The 16,971-nt window shown below is 41.1% G+C and overlaps 1 protein-coding gene across 1 annotated transcript in view; it reads left to right on the top strand.

Moving 5' to 3' along the window:
• Window positions 1-16,971, top strand: part of MCC (MCC regulator of Wnt signaling pathway) — a 523,846-nt gene that overhangs the window by 98,385 nt on the left and 408,490 nt on the right. Inside the window, exon 2 of the mRNA XM_077462268.1 lies at window positions 12,649-12,887. Within this exon, the coding sequence (XP_077318394.1) occupies window positions 12,649-12,887 (239 nt within the window). The remainder of the gene's footprint in view (window positions 1-12,648; window positions 12,888-16,971) is intronic.

Consider the following 16,971-nt stretch of genomic DNA (forward strand, 5'->3'; position numbering starts at 1 on the left):
ACCTGAATCCAACAAACACCTCAGGGGTCCCCAGGCATACAGCTCACAAAGAGCACCGTTCCCCCAAATGCCAGGGCCCCCACAAGGCAAGAGGCTGGCATTCAGATACCGCCAAGAGCCTCTGTCCTGGCTAGGTCTGTCACAGGGTCGATATTCAAACCCTTTACATTCCTGATCTGAGAGTTGTGTGTTATCTCCTGTATACAAACAGGAGAGCACAGCCCACACCTACTCCCTGCTTTCTCCTCTCTGCTGCGTTAACTGCTACTGCAGTGATGTGAAGGATGTGGTGGAATGAGAGGTTTTGTGCTTGAATGGGGTAGGAGGAACAGAATTTGGGCTAAAATTTTTATTTTTTTATTTTTTCTTGGAGATTTACAACCTACAGTAGATCACTAAACCTTTTAGGTCTAGATGACACCCGATGCAGTGCAGTATGTGTTTAGAAATTTCTACATGGCACAAAAATGCAATGCTTTTTGCAGAGGTGCCTGGGTGCTATTATTAATGGCGCCCCCACACATCTAGCAAATGCGTGTCTTCTTTTTTTTTTTTTTTTGTGCAGCGCGATTTTTAAAAAATCATCTTGGCACTTTTTTTTTTGTATGTACTTTTTTTTTATTTTTTATTTTTTCCCCATGTGCATAGAGCAGCCCATTAAAAAGCTAAATACGGGAATGTTTAAAAAAAGCGGGTGCTTGGCTGACTATCTTGCATGAACACTTTATTTTTTTTATCATCTGTCTAACCGGTGAGCTCCCTATTGCGGGGGCAACTGGTTGTTGTCTGCTTGCCCCCATAGACAGACATGAGGTCTTCTCTCAGTCCAGCTAAGAACCCGATTGACCTTTCTTCTTCCCAGTAATAAATGCACAGACCATATATTCACTGTAATTACAGGCAAGTGTTAAAAATTGTGGTTTGGAATACCTGAGTCACTGGCTGAGGGTGTCTGGTGTTAAGCTCATGAGGTCCAAAACACCATTAAAATCTCAGAGTAATAAGCAGCTATGATGAGAGAAACTTCTACATGATCTGGTAGAAGATCATCTGTGAGCCTGTCAGGCATTCTCTTTAAATTGTCTGTCGGAGTTAAAGCGGGAGTCCACCGGGACTCCGCGTTTTTTTTTTTTTTTTTTTTTTTAAAAGCCAGCAGCTACAAATACTGCAGCTGCTGACTTTTAAATAGTGACACTTACCTGTCCAGCGCGCCCGCGATGTCGGCACCCGAAGCCGATCGCTCGCTCGTGCCGCCGCCATCTTGGGTATGGGAATCAGGAAATGGAGCCTTTCGGCTTCATTTCCCGGTTCCCTACTGCGCATGCGCGAGCCGCGCGGCGCAATCCGGACGGTCCCCGCTGCCTCTGGGAGCTGTGTGTTTCCCAGCAGGCAGCGGGGCACTTGCTGAAGGGGGCGGGCGCTTGCGGAAAGGGGCGTAATTTACGCCCCTTTCCGCAGAGAGCTATCCCGGAAGTGGGTGCAGTTACCTGGATTATCCAGGTAACTGCACCCCCTCCCCCCTGAAAGGTGCCAATTGTGGCGCCGGAGGGGGGGAGGATTCCGATGAGCGGAAGGTCCATTTTAGGGTGGACCTCCGCTTTAAGTTACCACCTTACTCCTCAGACTAAGGAAAAAATATGGAAAAAAAAAAAAAAAGGGTGGACCTCCGCTTTAAACATCTTCGCTTTAAATTTTAGTTTTATTTTAGGCTTTCCATCTGGTTAGCTACACTGAAGTCTAAATCCAGCCAATTAGTTTATTTTTTGGATAGAGTAGAAATGAATTACAATTTGTTGGTTTTATTTGTCTGTGATGCCTAAATGGGAGATTTTAAGACTTTTTTTTTTTTTTTTGTTCACTTCAAATCCCTATGCGTTCCATACAAGAGATGGTGCTTTTATCTGGGACTGGAAGGAACGAGTTATATGGCTGCTTTCACACCTGTGAGTTTCAACAGGCAATTTTGTAACCTTTTTCCCTTTGTTTTTGCATGATATTTTTTTCAGGTGCATTTCGACTTCAGCATTTTTGTTTTAGCCAATGGAAAGCTAGTTAATAGGAGTTGATTGTTTTTATGCTCAAGGGCTAAGTTCACCATTTTTCCTCTAAGTTCCAGCTCCCCTATGCACCAATATAGTATTCATGTGCTTTTTTTCCTGCAAAAATATTAGTTTTTATTTTTTTCCATAAAATCTACAGACACATACATTACTGTCCTCCATTCATGATTCCAAACATATCTATTGCTTCTGTCTTGCATCCTCAAAGACTGTAAGTAGGTCATGAGACAGGAAGGAGTTGACCAGCTGACCTCATTAGCACACATCCTGCATCATCTACCCTCCCATCCCCAGGTGCACGTTTTTTAAATGGAATTGCAATCAATCGGTGATCACCTTTCTCACTAAATACACAATTAAATTGCATAGTGTATGGCCATCTTTATCTACTTAAGCCCTGGACCATTTGGCTGGCCAAAGACCAGACCACTTTTTGTGATTCGGCACTGCATCTGACAATTGTGCGACTTGGCTCCCAAACAAAATTGACATCCTTTGTTTCTCACAAATAGAGCTTTCATTTGGTATTTGATCACTTCTGCATTTTTTTTTCTTTTTTGCGCTATAAACAAAAAGCGCCAATTTTGAACAAAAGCATTTTTAACTTTTTGCTGTAATAAACATCCCCCAAAAAAACAAATATATTTATATTTCCTCCATTTAGGCCAGTACTTATTCTTCTACATATTTTTTGTAAAAAAAAAAAAAAAAAAAAAAAAAAAAAAAAATGCAATAGGCATGTATTTATTGGTTTTCACAAAAGTTATAGCGTTTACAAAACATGGGATAGGTGTTTATGGCATTTTTCTTTTCCTTTTTTTTTTATTTTTTTTATTTTTTTAACATGAGTTCGACATTATGGCAGACACGTCGGACAATTTTGACACATTTTTGGGACCATTGGCATTAATACAGCGAACAGTGCGATTAAAAATTATATTGATTCCTGTAAAAATTTCACTGGCATGGGAGGGGTTATGTATCCTAGTTTGTGTTCTAACTGAAGGCGGGATGGGATTGTGCAATGAAACTAACAGATCTCTGTTCATACTCTGCATGAACAGACAATCTGTCCACTGATCTGCCACTTCTCAGAGAGATGCCCTGAGTGATCGCTGGAGCCCGATTGCGATCGAGAACACCGGGCACTAGCATAGTAACCAAGCACTCCACCCATTCACATCTCTTCATAGCGGGAACTTCCCACGTGTTTTTTTTTTTGTTTTTTTTTTTGTTTTGTTTTTTTCCTAGCGTGGTGAGGAGGTGTTTTGAAGCATTTTCACTCATCGCACATAGGGCGGCCCATCCACCTGAATGTGCTTCCCTACACACAGCAAAGCTTCAGAACTTTGGGTCTCATTTTTACTATGACACACATAGGGCTGTGCTATATGTGGCTTATGGGACATGTTGGCGTTTTGTGGGTTGCGTCTTTTTTACTATGTGTGTTGTAGCTTTTGCCAATCTTTTTTTCACATGGCAAAATGTGTTTGCTTCTGTTTGGTGTGCCATTACCACTTAATGGCACTGAAAGCACAACTAGTAATTTTAGGTGTATAAAGGTGGCCATATACTATATAATCTGATTGTAAAATCTCCTTTTTAGATTTACCAAATTTATATAATAGGAGGCAACACCTATCTGGCCAATTACTCTATATCCAGTCAGGCAGGCCCTTGCACTACATAATTGATGGCAGATCTAAGGTAGATTGTACAATCAGATTATATTGGGGTATGGCCCTCTTTATACACCTACAATTACTAGTTGCTTTTTTTAGTGGCATTAATTAACCCCCCCCCCCCCCAACACAGATCAAACACACATTTTGGCATGTGAAAAAATGAATGGCAAATAATGCAAAACACACAGTAAAAAAAGTGCAACCCACAAAACTCCAACATGTCTTATAGGCCACATATAGCACAGTCCATTTAAATCAATGGGCTGCCCTATGCATGTCACAGGAAAAACTAGACACAAAATGTGCGCTTCCACCATGCTAGATGTGAATGGGGCTTGAATGTGAAATTGGTGCGTTAACACAAGAATAATTAGGCTCCATTCACAGCTGTCCATTTCCTTGCATTTCAGAAATTTGCTGCACCAAAAATCGCAGTAGAATTAAGTTCTGCAGCTTCATTGGGGCAATTGTGTAGGATAGCCCATTCAGGTGGGTGGGCTGCTGTATGCGTCATGAGTGAAAATGCTACAAAATACCTCCCCACAATGCTAAAAAAACGCATGTAGGAATGAGAGATCCCGCTATGCAGAGATGTGAACGGGGCTTGACAGGAAGAGTATTTTTGTCTACTCCCTTCTATGTACTTGTATACAGATGGCCATACACTATGCAATCTGATTTGTATCTTGTGTATTTAGTGAGAAGGGTGCTCACTGATTGCATTACATAAAAAAAAAAATAATGTGCAGCTGGGGGTGTGAGGGTGGATGATGCAGGATGTGTGCTAATGAGGTCAGCTGGTCAACTCCTAACTGTGTGTCTTGACCTGCAGTCTGTAAGGACAGAAGTAATAGATCCGTTTGGAATCATGGATGGTGGACAGTAAGAATTTCATGGAAAGCGTTGGTATTTTTGCAAAAAAAAGTACACGAATACTATATTGGTACATTGGGGAGCTGGAGTTTAGGAAAAAAGGGTACTTGGCCTTTAACGTTTTTTTTCTGGCATTCCCTACAAAGTCTATGGTGCCACCTTCTACTTCTTAAAGTGGAAGTAAACCCATCGCTTTAAACAGTTAAAAAAAAAAAAAAAAAGGCATTCCGGGAATGCTTACTGCACATTGGCTGTGCTCTCAGCCAAACTATCAAACCATCCAATGGCTGGTGTCATAATGAATCACATGTGCAGCACCATAGCAGTTGAAGATTAAACTGAGGCAAAGATGGCAGCTTTCTTGGCTGAAAACGATAGGGGAGTTTACTTCCACTTTAAGTACCAATTTGAGCTTCAGATGTGCAGGCACCTCAATGCTCATATTTGAACAGGCAAAACTTAAAAGCATGGGGTTGTGGTTTAGGGTTTTTGTAGCTGTGAGCTTTAATGTGAATGTAAACCCTTAGGCCCCATTCACACTTGTGTGACTTGTCATGCAACTTTGGACTCCAAAGTTGTATGACAAGTCTCGCCCCATGTTTCCTAATGAGTACTGTTCATATCTCTGCAACATAGTGTGAACCCAGCCTCTTGCATGCAGGAGTAAAAAAAAAAAAAAAAAACCAAAAAATAATTTTTACCTATCTGAACGCAAGTGAATTTTTGTTTATGAAATAATGCACACAGCTACACAGGCATAAAATTGAAAATGTTACTTTTGTGTGTTTGTGTATATGTGTGTGTTTTGTCTAATTATAAAAATAAATGTGTGTGTGTGTGTGTGTGTGTATATATAATAGAGGTCGACCGATATGGGTTTTTCTCTGGCCGATGCCGATGCCGATATTTAGAAATCATGGCGGCCGATTGCCGATATATGATGCCGATTTTTTTGGGCCGATATGTTAGGCCGATTTTATTTTATTTTATTTATTTATTTTTAATCCCCCTTGATCTAACACACCTTTCCCACTGTGGCGTTTTAAGGCGCTTTTGGGCTAAAAATAGCGCCTGTAAAGTGCCTGCAAAATGGCTCCCCTGCAGTCTGTGTGAAAGACAGAGCAGCACCTTTGGAGTGGTGTATACCGCTCCTCCACCACTCCTGCCCATTGATATGAATGGGCACCACTGCCGAAGCGCATGCAATGCGATTTGGCAGCAGTGCTTCATGGGCGCATTTAACCTCTTCCTTGGCCGCTAGCTGGGTTATATGTGCCCCACTAGCAGCCAAATAGCACCGCTAAAATGATGGTAAAGAGCCGCTAAAACTTGCGTTTTACCATCAACGCCTGCCCGCTCCAGTGTGAAAGCAGTCTTCATAAGTGATACAGAAAATTTCTTACAGTTAAACATTTATTAAACAAAACAAACCTCCAATCAGTTTACTTGTATGTATGATTTAGATAAAAAAAAATATATATATATATATATATATATATATATATATATATATATATATATTAAATAAAAACAGGTAGTCAAAACTTTTGGACAAAAAAAAAATGGGCTAACTTTACTGTTTTTATTTTATTTTTATTTTTTAAATGGTGTATTTTTTTCCCCAAAAAATGCATTTGAAAGACCTCTGTGCAAATGCCGTGTGACATAAAATATTGCAACAACCGCTATTTTATTCCCTAGGATCTCTGTTAAAAAAATATATATCATTTTTGGGGGGTCTAAGTGATTTTCTGGCAGAAAATACAGGATTTTTACTTGTAAGCAACAAGTGTCAGAAAAGATTTAGTCTTTAAATGGTTAAACTGAGAACTTCTACACACAGAGATGACTTAATTCATTCAAGTGTAAACATTGTATCATTTAGTTCTTTTCTTGGCAGCCAGCCCAGAGTGGAGGAAAGGGTTGCTATGACGACTCAGTCAACTTAGACTGACTTCTATACAGAAATCATTTCAAAGTCCCGCTGTAGTTCTAAATCGGCTTTTTATCAGCACAAATCGGCCGATGCCGATTATTTAAAAAACGGCAAATATCGGCCGATATATCGGCCGGCCAATATATCGGTCGACCTCTAATATATAATATACACATGTATATATTGCAACACTGCCAATTGGCAAGAGAAGATTTATTTTTCCCATATGTATGCATGTTTTACATGCTTTTAGGTGAGGTCTTTACAGAACATTTTACTTAGGATCTTTCTGTTGGCCAAATCCTGAGTATAACATTCGTAAATTACGTCGGTGCAAGAGGCCTTATTTGTTTTACTTGTTGACTGTACCTGACTAAAAACATAATGCATGCAGTGCACACTTTTATTATTTTATTTTTTATTTTTTGTCCAGCTGATAGTTCACAATATACTTTGTATGCAATAGCAGAGATGCTCTGTAACTTTAACCGTGTGGATGTAAAGTATATAATTTTTTTTTTTCTTTTAACAGCGCATTTTACCCCGCACTCAGGAAGTTCCAGAATTAATGAATGTTCCCCCAAAGAAAAGATTATGTAACCATTTTAATATTTAAAATAACAAGCATATTAATTAAGTGCAGATAGAGAACACTGCTTCATGTGCAGTTTTGCTTGGGGCAATGCTTTTTTGATCTGTTAAATGTAACAAAAAATAACATAGGTGTTTTCAAACTCTTTTTAGGGCTAAAGAGCTTGCTTGGCATTTTTCAGAAATTAATTTGAAAACTCTGGGTCAGGCAGTTTGATCAGTAGTGCTGTAAGCTTAACTGCAGACAGCTCCCATTCCAATTCATATGACATTGAACTGATAATAGAAAAAAGGAAATAAGGGTTTATTTTCAACTACAGCCACCATAATGTATCTACATGCACTGCAGACTACAAAGCACCACCAGTACCTCAACTTGGAGACCTGTCATGTAAAACAATGCTTTCATAAAAGCCCATACTTGTGGAGAGGGCTGACTACTTACCTTTCCTGCCATCTGTGCGACAGTGTTTCTCTGCTTTAGTGAACCAGTGCCCTGAATTTTGATGGGGAAACCTGTGAGTTCTGTGGACCTCTGCAATCTTGTTGGATCCCTCCTCTGACTTCAAATTACTGAAGTATCCTACATTGATGAACAGTCAGTGGAATCTGTGACAGCTATAGGAGTCATGGAGATTGCTACCACTTGAGCTGTTGGTTTCTCAGTGGTCGTAACACAAAGAATTTAAAATTAATATTTTAAAGCGTGCTGTCACACTGACCAAGGAAGTGATGTCATTGCTACCCATCCATCACTGGGAATTCTGGTGCTAGTTGTGATGGAGAAATAAGCCTCGCAGTAACTCAAGGGAGGTGTATCGGAGGGGTATAAATGAGCGAGTTGACAGTCACTTTAAAGCAGTGATGGCGAACCTTGGCACCCCAGAGGTTTTGGAACTACATTTCCCATGGTGCTCCACTACACTACAGAGTGCATGAGATATCATGGGAAATGTAGTTCAAAAACATCAGGGGTGCCAAGGTTTGCCATCACTGCTTTAAAGTGTAACGAAAGCCCATTTTTTTGATTTTAGGTAGATTATCGCTATATTATTCATTACTGATGATAATGGGGTGCTGTGAAGTTGCTCTGCAGCTTATGCATGTTTTGCAAATGTCTGATAACTAAACACCTGTTTTTAACGTATACTATTAGACAGGTTAATTTAGTTGGTAAGCAGACTGGTGAGTTGAGCTGGGAATTTTTTGCAGCATGTTAACCCCTTGTTTTTCAGTTTTTTTTTGTTTTTTGTTTTTTTATTTTGCCATCTGTGACCTATTGGAAGGATTTCCTTTCATTTCCTGTCCCATAGCCAAAACGGGAAGAGGAAATCCTCCAGTTAGTGACTCCCTGGTTGTCATCAGAACTAGTATCCTCATAATTTTCCTCTTACTTTTCATGTCAACCCAAAATGTGCGCGTTAATTTTGCTTTTACTTTTGTAGATCACTGTTAACAGCACCCTTAGTGAGGGTGAATCTCCATAACAAAGGCACAGGTGGCAGTAAAAACCTGTCAGATGTTCTAACCCCTCTACTCTATCCAAAACTAAAGGGACACTCAGTGTTGGTTGCAAGCCTATAGTCTGTGAATGGAAAGGCAAATATGACAGAAAACCTTATCCTGAGGTTTATGTATGTCTGAGATTTTCACTCATGGCACAGGAATGACAGGATTTTGTGTGTTCAAGGACTACAGCATTTATGGAAAGTGTATATTGCAGGTGGATTCAACCATGTCCATGTAAGTCCAACCCAATATTCAGTACAGTGTAGCCATCGTTGCATTTCGCCTTGTGCACCGCATCTCTTCTCTGCATCAGAGAATCCCTCGTTCTCAAGTTCTGAAGTTGTAAAGTGTATGGTTTATCGCCTATAGTCGGCACCTTCATCTGTCTTCATCCCTTATCCTTTGACGGGCTCAAAATCAGCATTCCATGTGCAACTGCCTTTGTGTTTTGGAATTTGTAAATGTTTGCATCATTACATCTATTAAATCCTGAGGATTTAGTAGCCTAGTGAGGTTCCCAGCGGTAAATACGTCTTAAATACCTTCATTAAGTTGCTGTGAGCTAATCAGCACCAAAGTGTTAATGCACCGTTACAATGTGGGGGAGGCATGTTTTGCTCATTCTACTACATGTTCTTGAGTGAGGCTATAAAGATAAAAAGGTTTTATTTTGTCACACATGGTAAAAATAGCTCCTCTTTTTATGTTGCATGCACGCTTTCCTGCTCAGAATACATTTTGTCTTTGCATTTTATCTGCTTACTACTTGCCTGTGGGTCTTGCAGGAGGCTAAAACAAAGAGCACTACTTATGATGAGGTGTGAACGGATGGGAAGTGTGCAGCGTAGTTTTATTTTAGGCTCCGTTCACACTTGATGCGTGTTTTTGCATACATTTACGCTCTTATGAATTGTATAAACATATTGTGTTTTCATGTGCATATTTATTTATTTTATTTTGTCCATAGTAAGTGAGAAACAATCAGAAATAAAACAGTAGGTTTATTTTAACAGTGAGAGACAGAAGATCAAAAATATCCAGAAAAATGCATTTCAAAAAAAGTTGTACATGGATTTGCATTTTAACCCTTTCGTGACTAAGCCTATTTTTGACATTTGGTGTTTACAAGTTAAAATCCATATTTTTTGCTAGAAAATTACTTGGAACCCCCAAAAATTATATATATTTTTTAGCAGAGACTCTAGAGAATAAAACGCCGATTGTTGCAATATTTTATGTCACACGGTATTTGCGCAGCGGTGTTTTAAATGCAACTTTTTGGGAAAAGGGACACTTTCTTGAATAAAAAAAAAAAAACAGTAAAATTAGCCCAATTTTTTGCATAATGTGAAAGATAATGTTAGGCCGAGTAAATAGATACCAAACATGTCACACTTGATAATTGAACGCACTTGTGGAATGACGACAAACTACGGTACCTAAAAATCTCAATAGGCAACGCTTTAAATTTTTTTCCTGGTTACCAGGTTAGAGTTACAGAAGAGTTCTAGTGCTAGAATTTATTGCTCTGCCTCTGTTGATCGCAGCGATGCATCACATGTGTGATTTGAACACCGTTTACATATGCGGGCGCGACTTCCGTATGCGTTTTCTTTGCTTTGCGAGCTCACGGGGACGGCGGGTGCTTTAAAAAAAAATTTTTTTTTATTCTTATTTATTTTATTTTAAAATGACTAAACAGTTTTTTAAAATTATCACTTTTATTGCTGTCACAAGGAATCTAAACATCCCTTGTGACAGTAATAGGTGGTAACAGGTACTCTTTATGGAGGGACCGGGGGTCTAAAAGACCCCCGATCCCTCCTTTACACTTCAATGTATTCAGATCGCAGTTTTGGGCAATTCTGAATACTGTATATATTTTTTAATCCGGCGCCATTGGCAGCCAAGTAAATGGGAAGTGACGTCATGACGTCGCTTCCGTGTTTACTATTAGGAGACTGGAATGAAGCCGCTTACGGCTTCGTTCCAGTTCCTCCCCAGACACTGGAGGCATCGGATCATGCATTGGTGCTCCCAATTGAACGGGAGACCCAGTAAGAGTGGCGGGAGGGGGTTTTGGCCACATCGGTTGTTATGGCTGGAAAGCCAATCGCCCGCTCTAAACATCTGTACCGGGATGATGCCTGGAGGTGCGGCCATCATCCCGGTATAACCCCCGCAAGCCGAGTACGCACATCTGCGTACACTCGGCAGCAAGGGGTTAATGAGTGAAATAAGTTTTTGATCCCCTATCAATTGGTAAGATTTCTGGCTCCCAGATGTCTTCTATACAGGTAACAAGCTGAGATTAGGAGCGCACTCTTAAAGGGAGTGCTCTTAAACTCAGCTTGTTCCCTGTATAAAAGACACACAAGCAATCAGACTCCAATCTCTCCACCATGGCCAAGACAAAAGAGCTGTCCAAGGATGTCAGGGGCTAGAATGTAGACCTACACAAGGGAAGAGGCTCAAGAGCTCACAGGGGATGTTAAAAGGAAGAATGAAAACACACTCTCAAACCATTCTATGCAAAAAATTAAAGGGCCATTATTAAAGCAAGGTTTTTCTTCTTCTTTTTTTTTTTTTCTCTTCTTCTTGGGGCCCCCGCAGGCGCTCCTGGCCCCTCCCTTCTGCCGAATGCACTGAGAGCAGACAGCTTGCTGTGGGGAAACCCAAGCAGAGCTGCTGTTCTGTGTGTCCAGTCCAACACTGGGCCACAACTCGTTCACAGCCCCTCTATTCACATTGGCTCACTGGCTATGATTGACAGCAGCAAGAGCCAATGGCTTCCGCTGCTGTTTCAGCCAAAGAGGAGGGAGAGTCCCTGAAGAGCCGAGGCTGCTGTGTAAATCCCTGCATCATTGGGTGGTGGGGGCAGCTGGCTAAGGTGAAGGTTCAGGGGGGCTGCGGGGGCCCCTGCACACAAATTATTTTATTTTTTTTTTAGCTTCATGCATATGTGGTAAAGGTAAAAAAAACTGAAAAAAAACAAAAACTTAGTAGTGGATGCTTATGGATTTTTTTGGGAGACTGGATATTTAGTGTCACTTTAAATAAAGCCCCATACACACTATCAGTTTTTCTGCTGAGTTTTTCCTTCAGATTTACCTATACCATATAATATGAGGTCAAAGCTTAGAAGTTTCAATTTGTATGCAATCAGGCAGGCCCTTGCACTACATGGTTTTGGTAAATCTGAAGGAAAAAATCTGAAAATCTGAAAGTGTGTATGGGGCTTAAAGAGGAAGTAAACCCTGATGAGTTTACTTCCTCTTTAATTCCCTGCAAAGGCAAGGCATAATGGACTACTATGCATCGCATAGTAGTCCATTATGTGTCACTTACCTGACACAGGGGGCCAGCGAAGTCACCGCTGTCCCCTGTAGTCGGGCGCATCCATCTTCTCGGTGGGTCTCGCCGCTCCGCCGCTGTCATTCGGCTAAGCCGCGATGACGTCGCTCCTGCGCATGCGCACGGGAGCCGCCACGCACGGCATATTTGCTGTTGACGGTGCCACGCTCAGTGCAGCATGCGCTGTAGACAGCGGTGCCTGTCTATTGGCAAATATCTCCTAAACCGTGTAGCTTTAGGAGATATTTCTTGGACCTACAGATAAGCCTTAATTTAGGCTTACTTGTAGGTCAAAGTGTGTTGTAAGGGTTTACAACCACTTTAAGTATTAAAAATATCTGTCCTTGTCTAGTTATGTGCTTCAGCTGGACTGCAGTTAAACATTAAATAATGCCAAGGTTTAAAAAAATAGTTGGAGACCACTATAAATCAATATAAGATTTAAAACCTCAAGTCAGTGCTCTGTTTACTAGATAAGTCATGCAGCATTTTCTACTGTCATGTTTACCTGTGAGATTGATAGAACTGCAGGCCTCTCGGATGTACACAGTCAATGTGAGCTCTTGTTTGAAAGCATGCCCTGAATGGGGTCAACAGTTGTTTGGCACCGTAACAAAGCCCTGTTTAATCTGTTTTCCAGGAATGATTTATTAATGGTTTGCCGCCAGCTGAACATGGAGGATTCGGTGGTTGAAATCATGCATCAGCTTGGGGCTGACGAAAATGGGAAGATATCATTTCAAGATTTCAGCAAATGTCGTATGCAGCTTGTGCGTGAAATCCGAAAGGAGGAGGTGGATTTGTCTGACGACTCCTGCAAAAACAAAAAACTGCGTGATCGAATCGCCTCCTGGCCAACTGGGAGTGATCACAGCTTAGGTGGGTCCTACGCTTTTGTGCAAATATTAAATGCTACTAGTATTTGAATTGTGGTGCTGCTGCAGTTGCATTTTAAAAACTTTAACAAGCTTTATTCTTAAAGAAATTACACTCCCACTTCTTTATTTTTTTTTTCTGTCAAACTTTTTATCAAAATAATTTTAAATATTAGTAAATCATTCCCCTGTCACAGTGATAATCCTGATAGGCACTAATAATAAGCTCTTCCGAAAAAAAAAAAAAGTACTTATTACTAAGACTTGTCTTAAAATGTCATTAAACCCCACATTTATTTTGTCATCATTACAGTGAGGGAAGAAAGTATTTGATCCCCTGCTGACTTTTTTGTATGTTTGCCCACTGACAGAGAAATTATCAATCTATAATGTTAATGGTAGGTTTATTTTAACACTAAGAGACAGAATGACAAAAATATCTAGAACACATTTCAATAAAGTTATACATTGATTTGTATTTTAATGAGTGAAATAACTTGATCCCTTCACAAAAGATGACTTATTACTTAGTGGCAAAACCCTTGTTGGCAATCAGAGGTAATACGTTTCTTGTAGTGGCAACCAGGTTTGCACACATCTTGAGGGATTTTGTCCCACTCTTCTTTGCAGATCCTCTACAAGTCATTAAGGTTTAGAGGCTGACGTTTGGTAACTTGAAACCTTTAGCTCCCTCCACATATTTTCTATGGGATTAAGGTCTGGCGACTGGCTAGGCCACTCCAGAACCTTAATGTGCTTCTTCTTGAGCCACTCCTTTGTTGCCTTGGCTGTGTGTTTTGGGTCATTGTCATGGTGGAATACCCATTCACAAGGCAGTTTCAATGCCCTGGCAGATGGTAAGATGTTTTCACCTAAGATTTGACTGTACATGGCCAGATCAATTGACTCCCCCACCCCCCCTTTTTTCTTTTTTTTCTTTTTGTTGATACGTTGAAGTTGGTCTGTTCCCTTAGCAGAAAAAGAACCCCCAAAGCATATTGTTTCCATCTCCATGTTTGATGGTGGGGGTGGTGTTCTTGGGGTCACAGGCAGCATTCCTCCCCCTCCTCCCAAACACGGCAGGTTGAGTTGATGCCAAAGAGCTTGATTCTGCTCTCATCTGACCACAACAGTCACCCAGCTCTCCTCTTAATCATTCAGATGTTCATTATCGAACTTCAGGCGGGCCTGTACATGTGCTTTCTTGATCAGGGGGTCTTGCGGGCGCTGCAGGATTTCAATCTTTCATGGCGTGGTGTTTTGCATATTGTATTCTTGGTGCCCATCGTCCCAGCTGCCTTGAGATTGACAAGATTCTCCTGTGTAGTTCTGAGCTGATATATCACCATCTTCATGGTCATTGAAACTCCGTGAAGTGAGATCTTGCATGGGACCCCAGACCAAAGGAGATAAAAAATAAATTTGAAATTTAAAAAAAAGTTTAAAAAAATTGGCCCTTTAAGAGTGTAAGTGACTTTTTAACGTGGCTTCCGCCCAGCAGTAGTATGGAGACAGGTGGGGGCCATCTTCCCCTCACTTGTCTCCATAATGAGCCATCAACAGGACGCGATCGCCTCCGGTAAGCAGCTGCGGGAGGGGGGGTCCCCTTTCCCGCCGCTGATTAAAAGTGATCTCTCTGCGAATCTGCCACAGGGACCACTTTCATCTTGTAGCAGACCGCCTGCTGAAGAAGGGGATACTGGGGTTATGGCAGCTAGCTGCTGCCATAACAAGGATATCTTCCTTCAAACAGCCACCGTAAAACTGCGGCGGTCGGTCCGTCAGTGGATAACATAAATCTACCATTAAAATTATAGACTGATCATTTCTTTGTCAGTGGGCAAACGTGCAAAATCAGGGGATCAAATACTTTTTTCCCCTCACTGTACATGTAAAAATGCTACTTCTACAGGTCTGCACAACTTTTGAAATTTTGCATTTTGTGATTGTTAATAAGTACCTGGTTGATCCTGCCATTTCACCATATTGCCCTATTCAGAGTGGCAACAGAATGGCAGTTATTCCTGGGTGTGCATGCACTAGAAGATCCCTTTTCAGAAGCAGTGCTCTTCTTGTTTCTTGTCTAGAAATCATCCCACGTGACTTTGTCATCCTGTGGGGTAGTTCCAGCAGTTAACCAGACATCTCCTCCTACTCCCTCCTCCTGCTTGTGTTGACTCAGGAGTGTGACAGGTCGTCAATCAGCACAAAATATGCCTCTGCTGGGACAGCGCTTTCCTGCTTACGCCACTCTACTCCTCTTGGATTACAGTGCAGAGCAAATACCCAAACTTCTTGTGACCACAGTATTGAGCATATAAAATTAGGTAATTGGTAATAAGAATCTTTTAAGACCTTGAAAATGTAGAATTTCCTTTCCTAATGATTTATACAAATCTGTTGTATTGGGTATAATGACACTTTTAAAGGCAGCTTTACTTTGCAGGTGTGAGAATACCCAAACAGCGACTTCAGCTGAAAGGATGCAGCCACCTAACGCTGTTTTTTTAGATTTTTTTTTTTTACTCAAGCGCCAGTTGTGTGTTTTTTTTTTTTTGTTTTTTGTTTTTTTTAATGTTCCCTTCCACCACTTGGTAGGTAGCTCAGTCCTTTTGTACAGGAATAAATTCACCTTTTTTGTAACATTTTACCTAAAGTGGCTCAATGATGGTTTGAATCTAGACCAGTGCAGCAGGGACCGGGCAAGATTCAAACCACGTAGGGTTGGTTGATTGTACCAAAGTAGATCCGTCAATCCGCTTTAGTAAAACAAGAATGTTAGATTTTTAAGATGCAATTATTGCCTGTGGCTATAGCCTCTAGCCGTAAACGCTGTGTTCCCAGCAAGGACAGCTGCAGTGCCCATCCACTGGGAGAACACAATACCTCTGCAGGAGGTTTTCTCCCATCAACATGGACTGTGTTGTAAAATCAGTTTTTCACTTTAACCCATTCTATGCATTAAAGTGAGAAAACCTTTTGTGCTGCAGCTGCACCCAGATCCCCCCCTTTTCATTACCTGAGCCTGATCCAGAGATGTGCCTCATTGCCTCATTGTATAGGTTCATAGGCCGCAGCAGGAACCAATGGCTCCTGCTATCAAAAGCTGTGATGCGGGGGACAGGGCGTCGGATGCAGCAAGACTCAGAAGTGAGCAAGCACGGGTGCCCCAATTGAAAGTGGCTTTCTGTGGGAACACCCGATAAAGAGGAGGGGCCAAGAGCAAATGCAGGTCACTCCAGAAGAAGTTTGGGGCTGCTCTGTGAAAAGCGATTGCACAGAGCAGGCAAGTATAGACATATTTATCTATATTAAAAAAATAGTTTTGTACGCTATGGCCTGCCTAAGGGCCCACAATAGTGGCAAGTACACAGCATTACTGAGAAGACGTAAAACAATGGTACTGTTACTTTGTTGTTGCGCTTCTGCAAGGTGAGCAGTGCAGAAGGATGAACTGCCCTAGGACAGCCTTCCCCACTTGTGCAGATTTGTTATCAGACTTGAGCAGTTGGCGCTTGCTTGTTTCAAAGATGTATTATTTAAATCGGTGGTCATCAACCCTGTCCTCAGGGCCCACTAACAGGCCAGGTTTTATGTATTACCTTGGGGAGATGCAGACTAGAATACTGCAGTCACTGAGCAGCAAATTATATCACCTGTGATGTATTTCAAACATCTTGCAAACCTGGCCTGTTAGTGTGCCCTGAGGACAGGGTTGATGACCATTGATTTAAATCACAAATTGCTGTGCATAGAAACTTTATTTTAGCAAAGTAGCCTTTACTGTAAGGAGACTGGATGATCAAAGTGAAAGGATCTCTTGTAAGAGGAATTATCCCACTGATATTTACCTTCATGCAATCCTTTGCCGCTCTTGCTCCACCATACTGCAAAGTCCCATCAATCCCGGGACTTACTCATTTTCATGTGACCGTATTGGGGCTTGGTGTTTAGTTGTTTAGGTCCAAATCTTGCATCATGAGTAAGTCATATGGTCCTATATACCTGGAAGGACTGATTATGTACCTAGTGTTCCTGTCAAACGCACCTGAATGGACAAAAACACACATTCTTTCTTAAAAACTGTA

Source organism: Lithobates pipiens, unplaced genomic scaffold, assembly GCF_037356315.1.
Source record: "Lithobates pipiens isolate NorthernLeopardFrog02 unplaced genomic scaffold, aLitPip1_a1.2 Scaffold_3, whole genome shotgun sequence".
NCBI lineage: Eukaryota > Metazoa > Chordata > Amphibia > Anura > Ranidae > Lithobates > Lithobates pipiens.